Source organism: Alosa alosa, chromosome 6 (genome assembly GCF_017589495.1).
Source record: "Alosa alosa isolate M-15738 ecotype Scorff River chromosome 6, AALO_Geno_1.1, whole genome shotgun sequence".
NCBI lineage: Eukaryota > Metazoa > Chordata > Actinopteri > Clupeiformes > Clupeidae > Alosa > Alosa alosa.
In genome coordinates, this window is record NC_063194.1 from 27,097,015 (window position 1) to 27,123,790 (window position 26,776).

Below are 26,776 nucleotides of genomic sequence, written 5' to 3' on the forward strand. Positions count from 1 at the left end.
ACCAGGAATCCAGGTAGGGGGACAGTAATAGGCGATGATAGGGCAGTCGTAGGGATTGGACTTCAGGTGAGATAAGGGCCAAACACACGGATGGCTGATGACTGGTGATGGTATACCTCACAAGTGAGGTAAGGGGGAAGAAAGAGAAATGTAGAGTGGGTTAGTATTACTGAAAATCAAAATGGTTAATGTCAATAAGTAAATCAATTGTACTATATATTGTTGCAGTATACCATAGTGAGAATAGGCAAGAGAGGGAGAGTTGAGAGAGAGAGAAGAGAGGGGGGGTTGTATGGCGTGACACATGAAAAGTCAATGACAGCACTATGCTATAGCAGCATAACTAAGGCATGGTGAAGGGTAGTCAACATCAGCGCAGGTATGGTCAGTGACCACCATCGCACGCAACCATCACCATCGTGCCAGTCACATGAGGACACAGCAGGGTTGTCCATTCCAAAAATCCCTGAGGTGGGTGAAGTTGCACCATACCTAACTATGGGAGGCAGTAAAGAGGTATGTTTTAAGTCTAGACTTAAAAATAGGGAGGGTGTCTGCTAATCAAATTGAGGGAGGGAGATTATTCCAGAGGAGGGGTGCGCGATAGCAGAAAGCTCTGCTATCTACTGTAGTTTTTGAGATTCTTAGAATTACAAGAAGTATTCTGTGATCGTAGCGGTCTGGATGGGTTATATGGGACTAGGAGATCTTTAATATATTCTGGTGCCCGGCCATTTATGGCTTTGTATGTTAGAAGTAATATTTTGAAGTCAATGCGACTTTTAACAGGCAGCCAGTGTAGGGATGCTAGGATAGGGACTAGTGATGGGTCATACAAAAGCATAGAGCAAACAGAAAATACAAGAACATAAACCAATATTCTCACAGCAGGGCTGCAAACACTGATTAGGGCCTCCTGTCAGTGGTACAATGAAAGCAAATGTAAATACAAATTAAACAATAACAAAATCAATTGCAATGGGCCAAACACTGTCACACTGGGGATCTGCAGCACATTTTATTATAACACACTTTACATTGACAAGGAATCTCTTAGTGCTACAGAATGAAAAAAATGCAGTTAAAACAATAAAAGAAAAGAAAAACACATTTGGAAGATAAATGATGTGGTGGTAGTGTAGCTGGGCAAGCGTGCAGTAGCCTGAAAGTTGTGGTTTCAATAATATAGTTGACATGCATACAGTATGTAAGTCACTTTGGGCTACAGTGTCTGCTAAATGAATAAATTTAAATTTAAATTTAAAAAATATTTTTAAAAAAGGCAGCGGTGAAAATCAGCAGCTGGTCAAAATAATTAAAAATCATCATAAAAAATGTTTTAAGACCACATTTTAACCCTTAAACAGGCAAGAGGGAAAAAATAGTTACATTCTGTCTCATTTGCAAGGAAAACATTTCCACATTCATTTTTGAAATATTTTGGATATTTTGGATTTTATGAGTTGTATCTCCTGGGATACGTTGCCCTATTAAGGTACAAAAAAAAAACTAAATAGTGAACTTTTCCATTTCTCATTTGATACATATAACTGATAAAATCTTGCTTTCCTTGATCATTTATGTCATAAATACTATTTTTAAAATGGATTTCATATTATTTTTTATCAAATTCTACTATATAGTATGGAGATGACATCTCATCGGATGTTCTGAATTTACGGGCTTTTGCAGTTGACGGGTGCTTAAACTTAAAGTACACACAAAGTTATTAAATGAGATAACTTGACAATTTGTCAGTATTTGTGTACATTCATCTGGCTTTTCTTTTTGATTTACCAAAATGGCAGCAAAATAAAGCCTGTACATACTCAAACAGTGTTATCTATGTGTATAACAAGGGAACTTTGCAGGGAGCCATCCATACCAAGACCTTAACAGTCACAGCCCACTGAGGTTCCGGAAGTAACAATCTAATTCACATTCTCCTTTGAGAACTGGATTATAAGTCATACAATTGTAACCATCCAATGTAGACTTAAAACCTTTTTTATACAGTCTAAGGTTAAAATCAGCTACGGCCTGATCAACCAATGGAAATGGCTTAATGTAAACTGTGGATTAAGTCATCTTGTCTTACAGTCAAAATTAAGTGTTTAAAACTATCATTAGGTTGGCAAACATTGGAAAATGCATTATTCGCAATAGCTGATCATGGGATTAGTAGTTCCTTTGATTGGAAATTAAATGTATACATACTGTATACAAATGTATGATATAATGTATTTTTGTTGTTTTTCCATTAGTTTTTGTTTTGCACAAAATTAAATGTTGCACGATCACGATGGGGAATGGGGAACTTACATCCAGTACCTGACTCCTTAGGGTGGTAGGTGGTGACTGTTGAGTTCTATAAGGGACTGCTCATTGGTTAAGCGGGTTGGCCTGCTCACTTCAGTAAATATGGCCAAATGTCCCTCAATTTAAACACTGTCACCTAAATTTCTTTGCTTTTTTAGGCATTTGTTCCATTGCCTCTTCTTCCTCCTCCTCCTCATCCCCAGCAGAACTATTCACAGTCTCTAGTTCTAACTCTCAATTCTGTCTGATCATCCTCATCTTCATCACTAGTGCCTATGCCTGAAGAGTGTTCAGGGATCTCAATTCTGTCTGATTATCCTCATCTTCATCACTAGTGTCTATGCCTGAAGAGTGTTCAGGGATCTCAATTCTGTCTGATTATCCTCATCTTCATCACTAGTGCCTATGCCTGAAGAGTGTTCAGGGATCTCAATTCTGTCTGATTATCCTCATCTTCATCACTAGTGCCTATGCCTGAAGAGTGTTCAGGGATCTCAATTCTGTCTGATTATCCCTCATCTTCATCACTAGTGCCTATGCCTGAAGAGTCTTGGGATCTCAATTCTGTCTGATTATCCTCATCTTCATCACTAGTGCCTATGCCTGAAGAGTGTTCAGGGATCTCAATTCTGTCTGATTATCCTCATCTTCATCACTAGTGCCTATGCCTGAAGAGTGTTCAGGGATCTCAATTCTGTCTGATCATCCTCATCTTCATCACTAGTGCCTATGCCTGAAGAGTCTTCAGGGATCTCAATTCTGTCTGATTATCCTCATCTTCATCACTAGTGCCTATGCCTGAAGAGTGTTCAGGGATCTCAATTCTGTCTGATTATCCTCATCTTCATCACTAGTGCCTATGCCTGAAGAGTGTTCAGGGATCTCAATTCTGTCTGATTATCCTCATCTTCATCATGAAGAGTGTTCAGGGATCTCAATTCTGTCTGATTATCCTCATCTTCATCACTAGTGCCTATGCCTGAAGAGTGTTCAGGGATCTCAATTCTGTCTGATCATCCTCATCTTCATCACTAGTGCCTATGCCTGAAGAGTCTTCAGGATCTCATTCTGGGATCTTCTCAATTCTGAAGAGTCTCAGGGATTATTCTGTCTGATTATCCCTCATCTTCATCACTAGTGCCTATGCCTGAAGAGTGTTCAGGGATCTCAATTCTGTCTGATTATCCTCATCTTCATCACTAGTGCCTATGCCTGAAGAGTGTTCAGGGATCTCAATTCTACCTGATTATCCTCATCTTCATCACTAGTGCCTATGCCTGAAGAGTGTTCAGGGATCTCCTATCACGCTCATTCGCTCGCTCTTCTATTCATCTTTCTGTTGCCATAAAATGAGCTAACTGTGATACCCTGAAGGGCAATATATGGTTGTACTGTCATAATGTACATACCTGTACATGATAACATCTCTTTTTGCAGTGTATATTAGCATATCTTCCTGTTTGAGACTACATTTTCAATACTACAGAGAATACCCATTGACCAAATTTTATACCCTAATCTGGCAATGTATCTTGAGGGATACATACATTTTAAAGTTACTAAACTAACTCCACAAACACAGTTAGGCTTTTTTTTCTTTATCAATATATTTAGACAATAGTCATAATCAGTTACATAAGTTAATATGCCGCTGGGATTTTTTTTTGAAAATTGATTTATTGAAAATAACTATGATTTATATGTAATTACTCACCACTTGGTTAGCATGCGCTACCGCTGGCGGCCATTTTGATTTCTGACCGAGCTAACTACATAATGACAAACAACCTGAGCCAAGTCATATGACCTACAGACTGATAACAGATAGGACTTTTAATCAATCGTAACTTGATTTGGATTTTTTTTTAGAAATGCCCCCCACGGGGTGTTAAAAAGTATGTACCTCCTGGTGCACGTTGCCTAAAATGCGTAGACTGTGGAGCCCTCAAAATGTCTGGGAGGGCATTCCAAAGACGAGGGTCGGCGGAGAAGAAGGCTTGATCGCCCATTGTTTTGAGTTTGGTCTTGGAGTTGTGGAGGTTTGTTTGAGTGGAACGGAGGGATCATGTTGAGTGTAGTGGGGTGACGAGCTCTTTAAGGTGTGTGGGGGGGCATTGCCGTTGATAGACTGGTGGGTGAGAAGGGAGACCTTATTCAATCCAGTGGAGTGAGTGAAGAATTGGGGTGATGTGTTCGTATTTCTGCACTCTCATCAGGATCCCAGCGGCAGAGTTTTAAATGTATTGCAGCTTCTGAAGGCCCTTGCTCCCGATGAGAAGTGTGTTGCAGTAGTCCAGTCTGGAGGAGACAAAGGCATGTACCAGCTTTTCGGCATCAGAGAAAGTCAGAGTTGGACGGAGTTTACCAATGTTTTTGAGGTGATGGAAAGAAATCTTACAGAGGTGTTTGATATGGATTTCAAAGGTGAGATGGTGGTCAAATCTAACACCAAGATTGGTGATTGATGGGGGAAGAGGAAATGTTGTGACCAGAGAAGGTAATGCTGGCACTGTCAATGTTTTTGAGGTGGTAAAAAGCTGATTTAGTTATTGCTTTCATGTGACTGTTGATATTTAGATCACTGTCAATTAATACACCAAAAGATTTTTAACAGTATCCTGTTGAGCCCTTTTGTGTCAAGGAGAGTGGCAAGTCTTTCCTTCTTTTTTTACCAAATTAAACTACTTCAGTTTTTTCTTTTTTCAGCTGAAGAAAATTTTGAGACATCAAGTTGTTGATTTGGTGTTCAGGATGCAGATGACTTGGGGAAAGAAACTCCTTCTCAACTTCTCCTCCTTTCTAATTTAGCCATGTGTGAACATATTGGTTTAAACCAGTGGTCCCCAAACTACGGCCCGCAACCTCATTTTGGGTGGCCCCCCAAAACATGTCCGTGGTATATAGCATAGGAGTACGACATCGTCAAACTATAACCTCCGTAATTTCCCCCATTCATTCTCTATGGCGTGTCTTAACAGTACACATGTAATACTCTTTTTGTCCACTGCTAGTTGTTTTGGCGCTGTTTCGCGTTTGCCATAGAAAACGGAATGAAGTAGGCCTACCTGCAAACAATGCAAGAGGCCTATGCTGACTGCAGAAGTATTCTAAAAGTTTATCAATTAATTGTTAATAACTAACTTAATTCTATTCAAGTCATATTTCTGGGACTTTCTGGGATAATTATTTCTATTTTTTATTCACTCGTTCAAATGTTCATACAGAGTTCACAAAGTTCTCATCAGGTTCACAAAGTTCTCACCAGCACTTCATAAAACTCTCATAGTTTGAGAACTTTAAATTATTTGTAGGATATTGCTTGTTCACAACTTGAGCTGTGTATGCAAAGACACAGAGTTCAGAGTTCAAAATATACTTTTGGGACTCCCTGCTAACACTTTTGGGAATGCTAAAGTCTTTTTATTAGTATTATTTCATTTGAGCTACATTTTACACTGATTATAGCATGATTGGTAAGGTAGACTGCTGTTCTTCACAGCACTAAGCTATTTATGGTTACTGATATAGTCCGAGTCTCTGGCCCTCTCTTAGAGCCAGTCATAGTGAGCTGGCCCTCGGAAGAAAAAGTTTGGGGACCACTGGTTTAAACAGTCCACAATCAAGGGTGTTCTCCGAGTTTACATGTAGCACTGACTCACCTTAGGCCTTAGTCAGCCATACTTTCTGATTTGGAAAGACATGGGTAAGTTTCCTCTTCTCCCTTCCCTTTAGTTTTGCGCATTTATGTGAGAGTATCCCAATTCTCTTTTGGATCTCTTTTTTGCTAAGGGGAAGCTGTTGTTCTTGATTATTTAATGAAATAGAGGTCGGGATTGTGTCGTAAAATCGCTAAGAATTGTGGGAATCACGGTAATGGCGGCTACTGTACAGATAGAAAGTCAATGGGGTAGGTAAGACTTATGTCAAATAGACCTCTTTAACATGTAATCACACATGTTGTCCAACATGGAAATGATCTCTATGGATATATAACTATGTCTGTTTTACCCAGTGGATGTAAAACAACTTAATACGAGGCAGTAGTAAGTTACAGCTTCAGATAGCATAGCTGTGTGTGTGGAATGTTAGTAAACCCCAATTACTCCCCAATGCCTCACGAGCAGTACTGGCATGAAAGCTAGCAGCCTGGGCTCCCAATCCGAGGTGCTGCTGTTTCTGGGAATGAAAACATTCTACTCATTACTGCGACTTGCAGTTACAAGTAAATTGATCATGACTTCTGAACCAAAGGTGATAAATTGATTTTGTTTTTTTCTCAAAGGAAAACACAAAGTTGTCTATCTCTCATACACTATATCTGTAATATAAATTAGGTAAAAAATAAGATTTATCTTGACAAAAAGATATTTTTGTGGTACAGTTTTGTTTAAAAACAAGGTGTGTTACACTCAAACTTATTAACTATGATGTATAACATTTTAAAGGACTAGTTCTCCTGATTACAATGAGTGGTATATTATCTCTGCCATGTAGCATGGCCACACAATAAGCCTTTTGTGTCACGAGGGCACGGAATGTTTTGTGTGGTTTGCAAAGGGGTAATAAATGTATCATAACAAAACAGACAAAACAACAAAAGGTGACTTATTTTTTAAAAAATGATGTGTGTTTTCCCTAAACGTATTAATTATATTTATGCCATTTGTAAGGGCTGTCTCCTGATTAGAATGGTGGGTATATTGTATCTCTGTCATGTAGCATAACCACACAATAAGCCTTTTTGTGCCATAACGGTAGGTTTCCACACAGCGAAACACTGTGTGAATTTCAGCCAGTAAAATGTTGCCTCAGGGGTGTGGACGGCCAAAACCGTTAACCGTTTGACTGCAGTGTCTAGCCAGTGGTGGCAAGCGAGCTAATTGGGCTATCAGCTAGTTCAAAAGTTTAAGTATTTAATGAAGATATACAGGGGACTTTATGCCTCGGTTAAGTTGATGTTGCCTATAAACAATTCATGTTCATAGAAACAACAATGTCACTAAGACATAATATACCTGTGTTGCAGCATGTAGCCTAGCTGCCTGGCTAGGCTTACAATGAAATGCAATGTCCGGAAATGCTAGCGATTGGCCTGCCTGAAAAGTTTGAGTGTTTAAACTAACATTTACAGTGACAGAAATTTACATTTACAGAAATACCCAACATACACTGCTCACCACGGAAAAACAAGCACACTGAGAGACTCATTAATGAAAAACTTTGCCATTAATAAGGATTCTAAAATTAAAAATGATAATTGTTTTATGTTGCATTCACTCTTGTGGCCATATATTGAAGGTCCTATTTTTCACAGGGAAGTTTTCAAAAATCGCTATTTTGGAAAAGTTAACAGCATATCATTATGGCCGATTTGTATGAAAGTCACGCATTTTACATATTACCATGTCTGATGCCCCGCGAAATGGCAGCGTACCATGTCCAAAATGTAATTTATGTCCAGCTTATTATTCGCTTAACTTTTTTTACCACTCGTCTGATATCAATGCTTCATACAGGCTACTGCTGTTGACTCCTCGCATCTACTACAGGTAGCGATTAGGCTACTTCTGATGTCAAGTAACGACCATTTAGGATATGTAAAATATCGAAGTTGTGGGACATTTACATAGCTTAAAGTGTATGTTTATTTTGTCGCCCTAAAGACCTCCATGTTGGTTTCAGAAATCAGTCCTACAGTTCAGCTAATGCATTATCAGACCACTTTTGGTCTTGACCCTGGTCAGTTCAGCATTGAGCTTCTTGATGTGGGTAGCAATACTGTAATTTCCTGTCTATTACCCAAGTGACTTACATGTCAACTATAGGGATTACATTGTCCCTGGAGCAACTTGGGGTTAACTGCCTTGCTCAAGGGCACACCTGTAAAGCCAGGATTTGAACCCACAACTTTCAGGCTACTGTCCGCTAGCCCACTACACTACCAGCTATGACGTTACACAACGGCGTGAGGTTGGATGGGTGATAGCTGTTTGGAGTTAGGAACTAGGTTGGGAAAACTAAATATAAAATAAGTAAAAAAAATATGTGTACATGTTTTGGTATTCAGTAGGTCTAAATGACAAGGCTAAATGCAGTGGTAAGGATGACAATGTTTTGACAAATGTTAAAGACAATTATGTACTAACAAATGGTGTCCTATATTCCCACAGCTGGACCAGTGGATGTGCTCAAGTTGTTTGACTTTCACAACACTCCAGATGGAGTGACAAAAGTACCAGGGTTTTGCACCCTCCGAAGAGGATCCAAACCAGACATTGCTTTCAGAGTGGACAAAGAGGCCCAGCTCAGCACTCCCACCAAGCACTTTTTCCCAGGTGATAATCCTTCAACACATACATATTAGACTAACGTTTTTCTCAAATATACATTTACGCATTAGTCAAACTCCTTGGTATAACATTTTATTTACATTTATCAATTTATCAGACCCTTTTATCCAAAGCGACTTACATATGTCAATTATATTACAGTATAAGGGCCAAGTATTCTTGTGTATTGATGTACTTCCCTAGCCTGGGAAAACCAAGGTGAACCTATTAGCAAATTTGAATTTGCTCTGCAGGTCAGTCTGGCAAGGAGGCCATTGACACCCATTTCCAATGTTCCAAAAACCCAGGCCCCAATCACAATCACTTATCCAGCATTGTCAGGCTTTATATGACCGATAGAGCAGTGCATTCAACACAACCAGTGGCTGCACTGATGGCGACAGGGTAAAACCGATATGGATGTGTATTTTCTTTTGTAATTGAGTAAACAATTATATTTAAATCCCTAATTTATAAAAAAGATTTGATTGCAGCACTTCTCAAACGATTTGGTGAGAGTTAAATGCACCAATTTAAGTTTAATTTCACTCCTGATTATGCCCCTGGAAGTTGTAAGTCAATGAAGCCTTTCCAGACCCACTGTCAATCTCAACCGAGATATGCAGTCTGATGTCCTGTGAAAGAGAGAGTGAGGAATTTATCAAAATAAGTTGTAAGTGGATATGAAGAAAAAGATTGAATGTGTTTTTTTAAAATGTATTATGTCTTGTGTTATAGCCCTAAATTGTGATACGTTGTGCATATCTTTCAGGAGAGGAGTTTCCCCAGGACTTCTCCATTCTCATGACCATCAAGCCTAATGCTGGGGTGCAGTCTTTCTTGCTCTCAATTTACAATGAACATGGCATTCAGCAGATGGGTGTGGAAGTTGGGCGCTCCCCAGTTTTCCTGTATGAAGACCAGCATGGGAAACCTGCAGCTGAGGATTACCCCTTATTCCGTGGAATCAACTTGGCTGATGGAAAGTAAGTAGTGCTACATATTTTTTTTATTAGATTGATTATTTATGGATATCATTTAAATCAAATGACTGAATTGTTCAACTTATGTATATCCAAAAAAAAACCTTTTTGATGAAATGTCAAAAATGCCTATGCTGTGTGTTGTGCAGATATCCACTAAAGTTAGTATACAAACCAGCTAGCGTCACTCTCTTGTAAAACCATGTTGGATCAGGTGTGCTGCTGTGTTAAATACAATGCAAGGTAATGGAAGAGTGCCATGTGGCTGTGCTCAAGACAACTCAAATCCTGTAGATTTCCTCATAGCTTCTTTTTTTAAGTGCAGGATTGGAACCAATAGCAATACCAAATCCGGAATTGAAATTGTTAAAGGGACTTTAAAGGGGAATTCTGACAATTTCAAATAGATCTCCGTTTCTCGAGGTCACCCAGTACTGTCGGTAAGAAAACAAATGAAAACACCTGGTTTAGCTCAATTGCTGCATCCAACAGCTAAAGCTGCCAGGTGGACGATGTGCTCTAGTTCGTAATTTGTTTCGCACTCTGGCCTGTTTTCCTCGATGTATGTTCCTTCCTCCAGCATCTCCGTGATTGCTCGTTGTTTGGATTCAAATCCGGGAGAATCTCTCTCGGCCAACTTGAACAATCAGGTAAAATCACAGGAAGATGGTATAAAGTGTTGGATTTCGATGTTAAGAAGTACACTGAAGTCGTAGGTTATAGATCCATATGTTTGAGAAATAAAAGCGCACAAAAGTCCAGTATAAATAAGTATAATGCACAGTCTATGTGGAACGGTCACGACCAAAGATTCATTTGGCAACTTCGAACCCACAGGTGGCGTTATGAAAGGATCGTTGTTCGGTCTTATCTTTGCAAGTCAGCACTATTGCTGCCAAGGGTACAAACCTTTCACTGTAACACAAGTTCAGAGGTTTACACCGTTCCGATGACGTCTTTATCTCGGCAGCTGCAAGGCCAAGCATGCTTTTTTCAAACAGGCTTTGCCCATCTACAGTAAGACACAAAGCAACAAAGAGAGACATAGGGATACAGAGCGCACATTGGGGGAATTCTGGTAGAATAGCTTCAGTATATATATAAGTTAAACTTGTTATTTAAAATGTTATAAAAGTATGTTAGTTAGGAATAACTTCAGTGTGTTACTTGAATATGGTTGAGGTAATATAAATACATGCTTTACAGTTTCAAACTCGTTCTTTCCTCATGATGTCTACAAACCATAGTGATAAATTTATACCACACCGCGGTGAAAAATTTGGGTGCACCTAAATTTTGTGCTGGTGCACCTAAATAAAAAAGTTAGGCTGGAGCCCTGCAAGTTTGTTGTTCTAAGAATGACATTTGTTTAACTTTTTTTTTTACAATATTCATGTTTAATGTGAACTAAAGACCACTTCGTTTTTAACCATATCCTTTCAGATGGCACCGTGTAGCCCTCAGTGTGGAGAAGAATATTGTGACCATGATTGTAGACTGCAAAAAGAAGATATCCAAATCCCTGGACAGAAGTGACCATGCCATTATCAGTACAGATGGAATTGTGGTGTTCGGCACCAGAATCCTTGATGACAATGTGTATGAGGTAAGAGAGATTGAGACACTTATTGGGCTCTATTTTAGTAATCGGAAACGCTTGGTCAGAGACACAAAGTTTAGGGCATCCGTTGCCTACTGGTTAGGGAATCGGACTTGTGACCAAAGGGTGGCCGGTTCAATCCCTGACATCCGAAACAGCTCTCCCACATCCACATCCACATCCACGGATGAGGTGCCCTTGAGCAAGGCACCTAACCCCCAACTGCTTCCCGGGTGCCATATTAAGGGCTGCCCACTGCTCCGGATGTGTAGGTGTACTCCTACTGTGTGTGGGATCCCAGCCCACTGCTCCCGGATGTGTAGGTGTACTCCTACTGTGTGTGGGATCCCAGCCCACTGCTCCCGGATGTGTAGGTGTACTCCTACTGTGTGTGGGATTCCAGCTCACTGCTCCAAGTGTGTGTGTGTGTATGAATTGGGTAAAATGCAGAGAACAAATTTCAACACCCCCCCCCCCCTTTCTTAATCAGTCATGGGTGTGTTTTAAGCGTAACATTTTGTATACTAATGAGAGTGACATCTGTCCTTTTAACAGCAAGCATTGTATGTATGTATTTTGACAGTCAGTGCATTTGAAGGAATCTGCTTGTACACGACATTGTGTATACAACCAGTGCTCGAAGTGGGCCGGTACTTACCGGTACACAGTGCCTGCACTTCTACATTTGACTCTTAAGCGTACCTGCACTTTTCCTTGCGTACCGGCAGTTCTTGCCGGTACTCTTTTCTGTCATCTCTAAATCAGGTTCCACGTACCCTCTGACTCTGGGGCTAATTAAGTAAACTACATTTCCCAGGAACATGCCGCTATGTGACACTCACCTGTTCCTCCAAACTGTAGCCTCTACTTGTACAGCTTTCTATTGTCACGAGGCAACAAAGGGGCAACAGAATCATCACCGCACATAATTAAGCGGCTTTGACAGGAGGTAATGTTAGCACATCTTAAAATGCCTACTAGTCTAGAACTGTGAATCAAAACACTCCAACACCGGCATAAGTAACATGTTTAAAAACTATTGTGTGTTAAGGGGGAACACATCCAATTTAATGAAGCATTTGGGAACACACTGGATAAACTTGAAAGCAGAGGAACGTTCGATTAGGCTACTTGTCATCGCTCCATGATCTGGCAGAGTGTGTGCATCCATGGCAAGCAGTTTTAACGTTTAATGGCTAAACATCAGATATGGCAAGCCATCTAGAATTATAATTATGCCTAGAAGCAATGAAGCTACAGATATTGATAATACAGTGAAATATAGTTAAATTCCATGTACAAAATTGCTTTGCAAATATGTAACCTTTTTCAGCCCTTTACAGTTTGCAGTATACACTGTGATTCATCACCAATATCTCTTAGTATATTTTATTCACTGTAAAAATGTAAAATATAATTGCCTATTTGATGTCTCGATACCAGCTGATACATTCGCTGATATCAATACACCGTACGATACATGTGAATGATGAGTACCGGCACCTTTTTTTCTCCATTTCAAGCACTCTATACAACAAAGAGATTTCACTAAACTTTGCTTTACTAAAACCTGTGTGTGACTAGCAGAGTATAGCATACATGCACCTGCACTCGCCTATTATTGGAACTCATAGGCAAAGTAAAACTAACTTCACCGTGGTCTCGTGGGCAATGACAAAACACTTGTACACAGTTATTTACTTTTACTATTGACTGACGAGTTACAATCAAAAACATAGCCTGAAAAAAGCAACACTTACCCCATATAATGTTCGAATGACTGAATAAAAATCCTAAGGAATCTTATCCTGCAGATGAGTTGTTTGAGACTTGTTGCTAAGGGCTGCTTACATCTGCGTTTTCAGCTGTGCTATTTCGCTTTAGGACAGGTTTTCTTGGTCAGTGGCGTAATGATTTTTAGAGTGTGTAAGAGCGATTTTTTAATTAAACAAGATAAACAATGTTTAATTAGAACAAGCCTTGCCTCATACTTTGTGCCGGGTGTACGTAAAGTAACACTGCAACAATTTGTTACTTTTTGAGATATGCTTTTATCAAGTAATTTGTTTTAAAATCATCTGCAGCTTTTGATGGTAAATGAAATGTGTCATTCCCATTTTCCATTTTCATTGAATCGTCCATCGTCATGCCACTTAGGTCTGTCAAAAAATGCTCAGATGTTATTTCACAAGCCCAATTATAACCCTATAATTAGGCTGGAGAATAAAACGGTCCGTTTTGGAAGATTTAGCGCCCCCTCCAGATGGTTTTCTGGACATCGATATGAATAATTAATTACCTTGACTAGCCTACTTACCTCACGCCACGTTATGCAACAAAGCCTTTACTGTACCCAGATGGAAATGCACATGGAGTTGTGCATGATTGAGCCAGAATTGGAGGTAATCAGATACTGAGGAAGATCGACTCCCTTAGAGATTGGAATTAAATGTTTCTGAGTGTCAAGTATAGTTCTTTTGACTGTTTTCACCGTTTGGCACTTCAGCCTAGACAAAGCATTTACACTCACTACCAGTATAACTCACTACCTGTATAACCCATATGATATAGCATAGTGGGTTTTCAACTCTACACTGTACCTACATTAAGCTAACTGTAAACACATGCTTTTATATAATCACTTAAATGCTGTGCCCCCTAAAAATATGGATTTATATGCAAGTAATTCCAAAGAAGTGCTGAATAATTGTAAAATGTCCATTACATGATGGATTTTGTTTGTTACTGGTTTAGCTTGGCATACAAAGTTTGCTAATGGGGAAGATCATGTGCATGTTAACATCTAGGGTAAAAATATATCTATATATTTTTATATAGATATTTAAATATCTCTACAATAACCAATAAGTTACAAAACAGGTTAAAGTTTGTTTTTATATGCCCTACAGTAGATCAAAAGTTACAGCATTTTGAAGACAGTGACAAGTGGAGTGTCAGGCATTAGGATTTTGTGCTCTTGAAAAGCATATTTATCTAAAAGTAATTGTGAAAGATATTACTATTCATTTGTTCTTTTATGTTAAACATGTGTTCCTTTTCATGGTTTTGACATGAAAATCAAAAAATATATATATTTTTAGGAAACTTTTAAAATATGCTGTTCTGTAACTCCGTTACCGTAACTACGTTACCATGAAAGGCAGTATTTTTCCCCTCCCTCCCTGGCAGTAAGCCCAAAAATGAAATTAATTTCCAAAAAGAAAGCGCTTCGGTCAATTGATTTAGTATTTCGTTTGCTGGACTTAGTAATGATGACAGTGATAGTGAAGGAGTCAATAGTGGTGAAATAGGAGAGCTGAGGGCCCAGAGAAGAAGAGAGAGAGATAGCATTGGGGTTGAAGGAGTGGTAAATTTGGCTAATTTTGTCTTCAAAGAAGTGTAAGAAGACCTGGCACTGCTCAGGGGCCTTAGTGACAGGCAGTGACAGGGGGTTTGAGGAGTTTGTCCACAGTCCTAAATAGGGTTTTTTGGCCTGGACATGGAGGAGGTTATGAGTGATGAGTAGTACATTTGTAAGGCCAGTTTTCTTATATAGCCGTTCAAGACAGCGGCCAGCGGCCTTTAGTTGCCTGAGCTCAGAGGTGAACCAGGGGCATGTACGGTTTGCTGGTACAAGCCTAGTCCTGACAGGGGCAAAGCTATCAAGCAGGCTGGTTAGGGTGCCATTGTACATAGCAACCAAGTTATCCGTGGACAAGAGCTCGTCAAGGTCAAACAGTGAAGCATGTAAACTGCATTGTTTGTTTATTCAGAATAAAATGGATCGCAAATGGATCTAAATGAAGAAGCGTAAGCCACTTACAACGTAGGCTAAAATGGCCTTATGTCTCTGCAGCAAAAATCAACGCATTTCTCTGTGAGGGCTTGCCTCGCCCTCAGGGGTAGCCTATGCTTGGAGAAGTAACAAAATAGGACATTGAAGGCTGACTATCATCCCTTCTGCCATGGCAAGCCTGCTTCATGTGTCTGTTCATCGCCGAAGTCTCGTTTTTTAGCTGTCAAAGGCAAGCAGCATGCCGCACTTAATGCACTCGACAAAGCCGACACATGTTGTCATTGCCCACGACTTGTTTAAAATGGTTCCATACCTCCGAGTTTCCTCCAAACAAGTTAATTCTCCTGTTTTTATTTTTTTCATTACATCTTCAAGCTCCATGTTGCACGTAAGCTACACAATACAGCACAGCTGGCCCGGCATTTTGTAACTTTGTAGCCTAACTTGTGCAACTTTGTACACATTTGTTACTTAGGCCTACTTTGCTAAAATATATAATATTTCTGATTATGGCATAGCTTTCTACTCACCCAATTAGGCTAATAAAGTAATGATTAAAATAAAAAAATAAAAAAACACAAATGCTTGATCAAGGGCCCGGCCCGAGGACAGGGGTGGGAAATATCGGCCTCGGGAAGAGAATCTCTATCTTGAAACCAGACTGGTTTGGATCAAGAAGGTTGTTCTGTGAGAGGATCGGGCAGATAATCTAAACCCAATGCTTTACTAAAACCTAGCAGAGTATAGCCTACACACATTTGCAGTCGTCTATTATTTGAACTCATTGGCAAAGTGAAACTAACTTTACCGTGGTGTCAGTCAACGACAAAACAGTTATACACAGTTAATTACTTTCCCTATTGACTGACAATGGGTTACCATCGAAAACATAGCCTGGAAAAAGCAACATTTACCCCAGAAATGTTCGAATGACTGAATAAAAAACATTTATCCTGCAGAGGAGTTGCTGCTTACATCTCATGACAGTGCGTCTTCAGCTGTGCTTCATATTTGCCTCTCGCCCCTCGCCTAATCACTTTTATCTGTCATTACCAATTTGCAAATGATGGTGAATAACTACTCATTGTGAGATGTATTTTGTAATATCTTTATTCTAACTAGAAATGCAATTCCGAGGAATTGCACGAGGGGATGCAATCTGCTGGTTAGGTGGGGTAGGTGTTGGTGGGGCTGTTAAGCTTGATGCTAGCTGGTTGGTAGGGTAATTGTGATACCTGCAAAGGTGCTTTTGGAGTAACCAAATTTGAATCTTGTGTGACATGACATTCTTGAGATATCACACTCAAGGTGTTTTTGACCTTGACATTTGACCTTCAACCTCCAACATCAACTCACTTGAGATATGGCTGGGACTTTTATTTTGACACACAGGAAACACTTTAACAGGATGTGTAGTTCAGGTAGAGCTAGATTGTATGCTTAAAAGCTGAGACAGTTGGAGTCCTCACAGGTGACACCTGTGCCAGTGTTCTGATTAGCCTGGGAACTGCTCTGAGAACTACTTAATGAGCGCAGCTGGCTCTATTATGACATAACAGCCCCCATTCAAGTCTATGGGGGAAAAAATACACTTTTAATTACAAATATCTCAAAAAGTATAAACTTCTCAAAAATGAAAAACGGATAGGACGGTAAGGCCTTGGAAGATCTACGAAACGGTGTTTCAACCAAATTTGTACGTTAAGCGGTTTGAGCTGAATAGCGCGCACAAAAAGGTAAAAAGAAAAATAATAAGAAGAAGTCCCCGGATTTCAATAGAGGGGATGCATCCCCTCTAATTATGTTTCCCATTGTAATTGTGTAATTTGTAATGTTTTGCATGGATGTGCGCTGGTGCGCGATTGTGGATGAGAGAAGCAGGGTGCGTTGTGGACCCACCCATACAGTATCACTGTTGATAATAAACTCTTAAAATAACATATAAACAACTCGCCATGGATTTCTGAACTCGCCACGGGTTTCTCTTGGTCAGTGGCGTAATGCGTTTTAGGTGTTGTGCGATAGCGATTTTTAGATCATGCGCCAGACCCCTCCTTAGGTCGTTAATTGCCACACCCCTTGGTGCACTGCTCGAAAAAAGAGACAAGCATGTTGAAAAACTCGAGTCTACAATAGGAGTACGAGGTTTTGCGGCACAAAAATAGGGCCCTAAGAGTCACGTCGTAGTAGGTTAGCCTAAGGTAGGGTTTCTCAACGGGGGCGGTACCGCCCCCTGGGGGGCGTTCGTACAACCTTTTATTGTGTGTGTGTGGGGGGGTGGCTGTTCCATAGCCCCATCCCCTGAAGTCTGCAACCTGGGCGTCATCCTGAACCCTACCCTGTCTTTCCAATCCCAAACTAAAAACATCACAAAATCTGCATTCTATCACTTGATAATCTCAAGACTACGATCCTCACTATCCGACTCGATAACCGAAACCCTCATCCACTGCTTCATCTCCACCCGTCTGGACTACTGCAATGCCATACTCACAGGTCTCCCCTCCAAGGCCCTGGACAGGCTGCAATATGTACAGACCATAGCTGCCAGGGTCTTAACCGTTTGACCAAAACCTGATTGACGCAAAGTGCGTCAAAAAACACACCCTTTCTTCTCTGGTACATTGCTTCGGAACTGTTCATTGCAGCAAGATGACACCTTTATTGCGTGACAGAGCAGAAGTGGGGCTTTCCAATGAGACTACGCACTTGTCTGTACGATCAAGTATGAAAATAAATTTTAAAAATCATGAAATTAAATGAAATTGAATCATATTTACAGTCTCTCTGCGTTCACCTGCGCACCCATTACTCTCGTCTGAATTACTTGCGAACCCGTGATCGCATAGATATGGCAAGCATGTCAGATAAAAGAGGAGACACGGGGCTATCCATTGGTACCAAGTATATCGATCCTTCTGGGTTATAAAGACAGACGAAGTGACTGCAAAATAATAACGTCATGTCTAAAAACCAACGCTGCACACCCATTACTCCACGCATGTCAGATGAAAGAGGAGACACAGAGCTATCATTTGATACCAAGTAGATCTTTCTGGGTTATAAAACAGACGAAGTGACAGCAAAATAATAACTTCATATAGCTCGACTTACCCTACGTTTTTGTGTGTTTTTGTGGCAAAGCACATTTATAATCCAACGCTATCATGTGTTTCTCTATGGCAAAGCATGTTCATAATCCGCTTTTGAGATCCTAACAAATTCCTGCATGGCATTCAATTCAAGGCTCACATTGCATCCCAATTTGTTCAACAAAGAAACACCTTTTTTGCCTTTACTTTGTTCATGGCACTGCAGTAAAAAGTTGTTGTAGAGAATCATTATGAGTGCACACACAGGCTAACATGCAAACTCGGGTCAAGTCAGGTCAGATCAGTTCGTGTCACAGATATGGAGCGCAGAAAGGTCATCGGGCTAAACAGATGACGACAGCGCTGCAACGCCGAAGTCCGGAATCAGTCAATTAACATTGATCGTAGTGTTATCCAATTGCATCAAAGTCGGGAATCAGTCAGTGAACATTGGTCATAGTGTTCTCCAATTGCGTGCAGGGATATTTTCAAATGCATGCATGCCTCCAGAGTTGGGCCATTTTCATTACTCTTAGCCAGATACTTAATCTTTCGGATTTGGGTCTGGATTTCCAGGCTAGCTAAACAGTAACCATAGCAGAATCAATTCAGACACCTGCATGTATGATGTAATATTATGGCCTAACAATGTTAAATGATAATGGGTAAAACTTTATTTGGGTCGGTATATAAGCCCAGTAGAGTTGATGTGGCCTATTTAAAAGTTAAAAAGCTTTTGTTAAATTGGCTGCCTATTACCAGATGGCCTGGGTCGCTTTCAGCATAGGCCCTAGGCTAGGCTACGATATATGGCTTTCGGCCTCATACCTACGGCCAAATTATAGCCGCAGGGATATCGTTTACCAACCCTGCTCCCATTGGTGTCCTATTGCTTAAATATGCCAACAAGAACGAGACGTGTCCTGGGGAGTTTCTGTTTGTATACTTGAAATATGGATGATATCAGGTGCGTAAAAGACGTTTGAGTATTTTGTGTAGCCTAGCCTACTGTTGGAAACGATAGGCTACGACCAAAATGGAGGATCTTCGACAGGAAGTTCCTAACCTAGTGGGTGGGAATTTTCAGATGGGGGTGGGTAGTCAGCGTCCTATATGGCTCTGGGGATAGTAACATTAACATTTCCCTTATTGTGACATCTCAATAAGAGAGATTTCTGACTAGCTCATAGAAGCGCACAGTTTCTGACATCAACCTCTCTCAACTAACCTACAAAAACTCAACACACGGTCTTGTTTCGCACCTTGAGTGTTTGCAGAAGCATCGGAGACCCAAATGGAAGTACAAAAGCACAGAAAAAGTGAGTTAATATGGCCCCTTTAAAGTCATGGTGTTTCATTTGCCGTGTGTCTCTTATCTTTTTGCTGTCCACGATGGCGCGGTCATGTGACCAAAGTCACATGGCTGCAAAAGGTCAATGAATTTAAAGCGTAACCATTTAGACATCCAATGCATGATTGAACAAACTGATTTCAAGGAACAGTGATGATAGAAATGTTATTGTAACCAGTCAAATAAGATTGAATAACATTTAAATAAGCTACTATGCAAAATATAATAAGTATTATGCAAATAATAATAATATCTAAATCAAAAGTTATATTCATGCTTATATGGACAACTGTGAAGCTAGGCCTATAATACATGTGTTACAATATAACATGTTAGTAGTATTATGACTACTACTGAACCTTCAAAATGTCAACTTTCTCATTATTTGGTCCTTGAAGTCTGCATGTTACAGACCACTGTAATGAAAAGGTACAGGTGTGCTTTTCGACAACTTTTTTTATTTTTTTAATGAAAATTGATCAACAAAGAATATTATACAGTATGCCTTTGTTATTTGTTCATAAACCATTTTAAATATCCTAGGAAATATTACTATACAGTATGCACACATCATAGATTGCAACTGAATGCAATTATAATAAAAAGTAAAACTAATTTTATTAACCAACCAATGTTGAAGATGACTTAAAATGTGAAAGATCTCAGGATTATTAAAGTGCCAGAATCTGGCCTCTACTCTATATGGTTTATACATATATTCAAATGCAATTTGTTTTTTATACTTTACATTTTAATGTCATCATTTGTTTTGTGTTCTGCTCATGGCTTTGAATAATCTCTAAGTAACCTGCCAGACAGGCATTCCACCTAAGCCCACTGTACAGCATAAAAGAAAAAGAAGAAGGAGAAGGAGGAGGAGGGGGAAAACAGATTTATGACACTAAGTTTCCACTCAGGCTCCCAGTGCAGCTATGCTTATATTATTCCAGTAGTCTTAGACTTGCCAGGCATGCCCTAAAAGTGATTCTGTCAGATATACAGAAGCATTTTAGGGATTTATTGAAGAGAGAACAAATGAGCCCTATGTGCAGACAGTTTTGGCATTTGATTATTATATTATTTCCTGTTGTTTATACTGTTATTTATGAATAAGCATTCACACAGACACACACACACACACACACACACACACACAAATATGTGATAAAAATTCCATTCAGTAAAGGGTACTGTAATCCTATTTGCAAAGCCTGTTAATGGTTTTATCAAAGGAATGTTATGATCCCAGCATATGCATTTTGCTGACTAGTTGGCATTTTTAATGGCAGTAGTCAGTTCCTGGTAAGAAACTCCCTGGAATAAGATCATGCACAGAATTGTCGGCTTTAGGTAGGAGTGGGAGCAGGGCTCTTATTTCCTCCTCCAACTTTTAATGGAAAACAGACGGAGCATAAGACATTTCACATGAGCTGTGGATATGGTTATTTTTCTTGCCATTCCTCATCAGTTAGACCACCACAGTGCAACAAAAATCTGAATGACTTTCCCGAATGAGCACAAAGTACCAGAATTGCCCTCAAGAAGAGAGCACATAAACAGCTTCTTATTTAATGCCGACAAACTGATTTTATTAATTTGATTTTCCCTTTGTTGCACTTTGTTACACTGTGAGTTTATTACAGTACCAGATGGTAGTTGGTATGTTTTAATAGTCTGCGATATATAGCTTTTTTCTTCTTCCCCCAAAATTAAAATATTACATTTATGTATTTAACATTATATTCATTCTATTCCAATTCCAAAAAAGCCCTGTGGAAAATGTAAATAAAAACAGAATTCTATGATTTACAAATCATGTTAACCCTATATTTAATTGAGAATAATTCAAAAACAACATATCTGTTTTTTTTGGAAAATATACAGCTCTGGAAAAAAATAAGAGACCACTGTAATGATCAGTTTCTCTGATCAAAAGAAATGATCCGTTTCTCTGATGTAACTACTGTATTTATAGGTATGTGTTTGAGTAAACAGTTTTGTTTCATTCTATCAACTACTGACAACATTTCTCCCAAATTCCAAATAATTGTCCTTGACAATGACCAAATGGTCAAAATAACAAAAATAACAAAAAAGATGATTTGATTGTCAATCACACCCCCAGATCATCACCGATCCGCCACCAAATTTCACAGTGGGTGCGAGACACTGTGGCTTGTACTGTAGGCCTCTCCAGGTCTCCATATAGACCCTTTCAACAATAAAAACAAAAACAATGCTTGAACGTTCTATTTGGGCCCCAATCTACTTCCTCTGCATTAAGATAACATATGGAATGTTAAAAAGGAAGTCTTGTGGGGCCAACTATGATGCTGATAATGGAACTCTCTTGAAAGGGTCCATAACGATTAGACAATCAGGTGCTGGGCAAAGCTGAAAACTGGACTCATCAGAGAAGATGACGTTACTCCAGGCCTCTATGGTCCAATCCTTATGGTCTTTTGCAAACCTCAGCCTGGCTCTTCTTTGGTTCTCATTGATGAATGTTTTTTTTTCTAGCTTTACACGACACCAGCCCTACCTATAGGAGCCTGTTTTGAAGCGTTCTCACCGTGTACTTCCCCCAACTGCCATTTGCCATTCTTTTTTTTTTTAGGTCACCTGATGTCATCCTGCTGAGTGACATTTGAATGTGTTGACGGTCATCCCGGCCTGTAGCTTTGTTGTCCCCAATGTCTACTGCTTGACCTTTGACCTTGTTCTTATGAACTGCCGTCTTACAAATGTTCTTATGAACCGCCGTCTTACAAATGTTAAGGATTGAAGCAACCGCTCACTGTATCCCTTTGTCAGTGAAGCCAGAATTGAACCCTTCTTTTACTCACTCAAAAGTTTTCTTTTCAACCCTTTTGGCATGGTCAATAGTTATTTTTTGATTCCAATTACTTTTGAGGTACTACTAGCACTGTTTTTGCCATCCGGCTGGTCCTATTGCAAGAGGATAGTGATGACCTCAGCAGTGTTTTTTTTATACTTTTCCTCATGAAATAAGATTTGGTTCAGGTAATCACCTAATCAGTACCTCATTAAGTAGAATGAGGTGTGCTTGTGTTGGAATTCAGCAGACACTGGAATGGAATGGCTGTCATACATGTAGAGATGCTGATTTCGGAAAAAAAAATTGTAGTGGTCTCTTAATTTTTTCTAGAGCTCTATGTTAATTTTGTACCATAGGCACAAATGCACCTTCATACCATCATGCTGGATTTTGAACTGTGCTGGCTTTTGAACTGTGCAGTAGATGGTGGCTTTTGAACTGTGCACTAATAACAATTTGGAAATGTTCCCTCTCCTCTTTAGCCTGGAGGATGTAGAGTCCATGATTTCTAAAAAGAATTAAAGTGTAACTCTGGAGTAAGAACAATCTAGGGTCTATTTACGGTAGTTAACAACTTCATACTTTTGACAAAAAGTTAGCAAAATTATGTTAATTGGTGTAGTTTTTAGCAAGAACGTTTATTTGCTTTAGCACCGAATGGGCTTACAGTGATGCTAACTGGGCAAGGTGCCACGTCGCTATTTTATACCACTAACAATGCTCAAAATATAATTACACTTTCTACAGAGAGTTTCTACAGACAAAAACTTGTAAACTTTGAAAGTACAGAGAGGTATTAAGACCTGTATCTGTAGGAAGAACTTTCCATGGCTTCATGGTCTGGTATCGTCAAATCAACGGGCACGTTTGATTGTTTGAATCCGCGCTGCGCAGATCTGGCTAAACGTAAGGCATGTTTGTATTGAAAGATTCAGCAAAGAATCTGCGCATCTCTGCCAGATCGAGCGAGCCTGCTGATTTGACGATACCGAAACAGGAAGCCATGGAATTTTCTATGTTCTTTTCGTTTTCGAAAGTTGAGGGTGACACATCCCCTCTGTCCACCATTTCTGACTACAATTGAGTATGACGACGTCAGGCTAGACAAAATACCAATATTCCTTGTAATTTCACTCGTAATATTTTCTTATGTTGTTTGCTTTATTTGCCCACACAGGTTTTCACAGATAGATGAATGTCTCGGCACCTTTACTTCTGAGAAACACACCTATATGAGTTGCTCTGTTTACCAATCATGGTGACAGTTAAACCAATTAGTTGTGAAATGTCCCTCCTTCCGTTGTGTTTATCATTACACTTGCAAAATAAAGCCTTAGGTAGGACAGTTGATTTTGCACCTGAAGTTGTACTTAACTTATAAGGTGAATTTTCATGTTCATGTTATGTTCATGTTATGTCATGTCATTTATGTCAACACTATCGGCCAAATGTAGCAATCTTTGTAAACTACTACAAACCTGTAGTGGCACAATTTTTTTTTTCTGTCAGGCTTTTCATTGTACACACAGATCATCCTCATCATAATTCAGAATGTGTGTAAAAAATAAGGTCATGTGCACATGAACATGCTTTAATGTAAACAAAATGTGGGGTAACTTGAGAAATATTGTTTATGGTTCATTACTTTCCAAGATACAGGTGATGGCTCGACATAGCTGTCTTAATAAGTAAGTAGTGGTGGCTCAAATCAGCTCTCCCCTAATAGCAGAGGTGGCACAAAGTCACTGTTTGGCAAGCCACTAGTAAATCTCAAGTCTTGCTGAAGTCTTAGTCAAGTCGCAAGTCAAGAGTTGTCCCAAGCAAGTCCAAGTCAAGTCTTACCAAGGCCAAGTCGAGTCCAAGTCCTTATTTTGAGTCCTAAACAAGTCCCTGTTGTATTACTGTATGCAACCGCATATTGTCATCAATCATGCTTTCTATATATTATTCTTATGAATGTATCATACTTTATATTATATTTATAACATTTATATTTATATTGAAAAGTTTTACACTTAACACTTAAAATCAGGTATATTAATACCCTTTTTTTGCTTTCTATCTATATTCTATACGCTTCTGTCACTCGCTTCTGTCAAGTGTCATTCGGTTTTTGTCATGACAAGTCAGTTAGGGTTATGGTTAGTGTTAAGGTTATGACAGTGTCATGTCACTCTTATGTAGAAACCTAATAAAAGTGTTACCTTTTATTGTAATGCATAGCAATAGACTAAATGTTTTGACTTCTGTGTCTTTGTCAGAGTCCATGGGAGACAAAAGCAGGAGTGCCCTATAAGATTAAATGGCACTTTGAGACTTTGTGTAAAAGTACGCATTGTTTTCCTGCTTTTTTAAAAACAATAATTCAGTTTCATGTATAGAAAGAGATTGGCGTGATTTCAGGGCATATGCACCTAAAGTTTATTATTTTTTGCCATGTCTCACAATTCAACAAATCAGTGTTTTAGTAAATCTGTCAGTTCACCTACTAAACCAGTTAATTTGTTAGTTGGTATAGAGATGCAATATTCTGAGGTAACTTTGGTAAGTTTCAGGAATGTTTTTTTCAGATTATCCAAGTGCTAAATAATTTGTATTAGCACTAGTATTATTTACAGACAATTTCTTTTCACTGAAGATTACCAAAACCCACATTCACCAAAAGTGGCTCCCAAATTGATGATTTAGGATTCACTCCTCAACAGGTTAATGTCATTAGACCCTTTTACTGGGGCACGTACACCACTTTTGAACTGCTGCGCCCCAGTAAATAAGCAATTACTTGGATAGTCCACCCACAGAGACTTAACAGATCATCTGTTAAGATTCAGGTTCAGTAGTTGAAATTATTGTTGAACAGTTACTGAACATCACCTTAACCAAATTGAACCCCTAACCTTAACCTTGACCATAATGAAGAAACCGAGTGCCAACAGATACAGTACATAGTTGGTAATCTGGGCATTTATAGACAGTCTGTGGGTGGACCATTCAAGTAGAGTTTGACACACTGTCAATGTCAGTGTTTGACACAATTGAGCAGGAAATCTTAGAAGAAATTAAAGATTTTGAAATTAGAGAAATAGAGATATTCTAGAGAAAGCATTCGGGGTGTGTGGAAGTGTAAATAAAAAGTGTGGTGGGATTTAAAAGATACCAGATGTCTATTAGGCTCATAGAGACTGTACTGTGCGCACTAATGGATTTGCCAGTTACCAGTAGAGGTTATGATGCTATTGTCCAAAATCTGTTCTGATGATGTCCCCGCCCAAAGATTCTCACTCAAGTCTGTGTTTTATGCCAGCACAGGAGGCAGGGTCATCCCTGTTGGGCACATAGATGTGTATAGACCCTTTCAACAATAAAAACAAAAACAATGCTTGAACATTCTATTTGGGCCCCAATCTACTTCCTCTGCATTAAGATAACATATGGAATGTTAAAACGGAAGCCTTGTGGGGCCAACTATGATGCTGATAATGGAACTCTCTTGAAAGGGTCTATAGCCTATTTCTACCCGATGCCCCTGTATCTCTGCTAAAAGGAGGATGACCCAACTATTTCTATGTACACTTAAATGGTGAATGGCCAGTAAAAATAATCATCATGCCGCTACTTTTAGATGTAGCTAATGCGGCCAAGCCAATTCATGTAAAGTGTATTTGCTACGTTCTTCTGATAGATGACTCTTGAATGTAGACAATATCAGGTCAGGTTTTTTTAAGTTGTTATTTTGTTTTGCTTTCTTTTACCTTACACATTCCATCTGATGAACATCTTTCTCATTTGACATGTATCACAGGGATACGAGACCTATATGTTAAGTAAGAAGCAAATACAGTGTTTCCCACATAACTTAATTCTATTTGTGGTGGTAGGTTTGCAGAATTAACTTGAATGCAACAGTTTTTAACAAATTAGCACAGCATGGTTATGATGCTAACCAGATTTAAGTATAATTTAGTACAACCTGGAAAAATCATTGTGTGGTGGTCAGTGTTGATATTGTGGTGGGCCGCCACAAATAAGTCAATGGATGGGAAACACTGAAATATAAAAGGAAATATACAATTTACTAACTAAATATTCTTTAAAAGTTAGTATAGGTCTGATTCAGATAATTATTGGATAATATATTTAAACCTAAATGACAAATCAGTACAGATATCCATCATGGCTGTTGTTCACCAGGTTCCTTTTTCTTTTCTTTTTCTTGTCATGTGACTGTTGTGATTAAGACATAATATACATTTCTCACCTTTAGGGTGACATTCAACAACTACTGATTGTGACTGACCCCAAAGCAGCATATGACTACTGTGAACACTTTAGTCCAGACTGCGATACTCCCCACTGGAACATACCACAAGCACAGGAACCTGAAGAGGAGGTGAGTATAGAACATAAAAGAACATTATTTATTTGGAATTTGGATTTACTTGAAACTTTTGAGAATGTAGAGTACTT

General features: G+C 39.2%; 1 protein-coding gene across 2 annotated transcripts in view; it reads left to right on the top strand.

Annotated features, from left to right (window-relative positions):
* Positions 1-26,776, top strand: part of LOC125296671 (collagen alpha-1(XI) chain-like) — a 131,771-nt gene that overhangs the window by 15,902 nt on the left and 89,093 nt on the right. For both annotated transcript variants that reach the window (XM_048246710.1, XM_048246711.1), the window contains exons 2-5: positions 8,490-8,654; positions 9,421-9,634; positions 11,075-11,237; positions 26,574-26,699. In XM_048246710.1, coding sequence (XP_048102667.1) covers positions 8,490-8,654; positions 9,421-9,634; positions 11,075-11,237; positions 26,574-26,699 — 668 coding nt within the window. The remainder of the gene's footprint in view (positions 1-8,489; positions 8,655-9,420; positions 9,635-11,074; positions 11,238-26,573; positions 26,700-26,776) is intronic.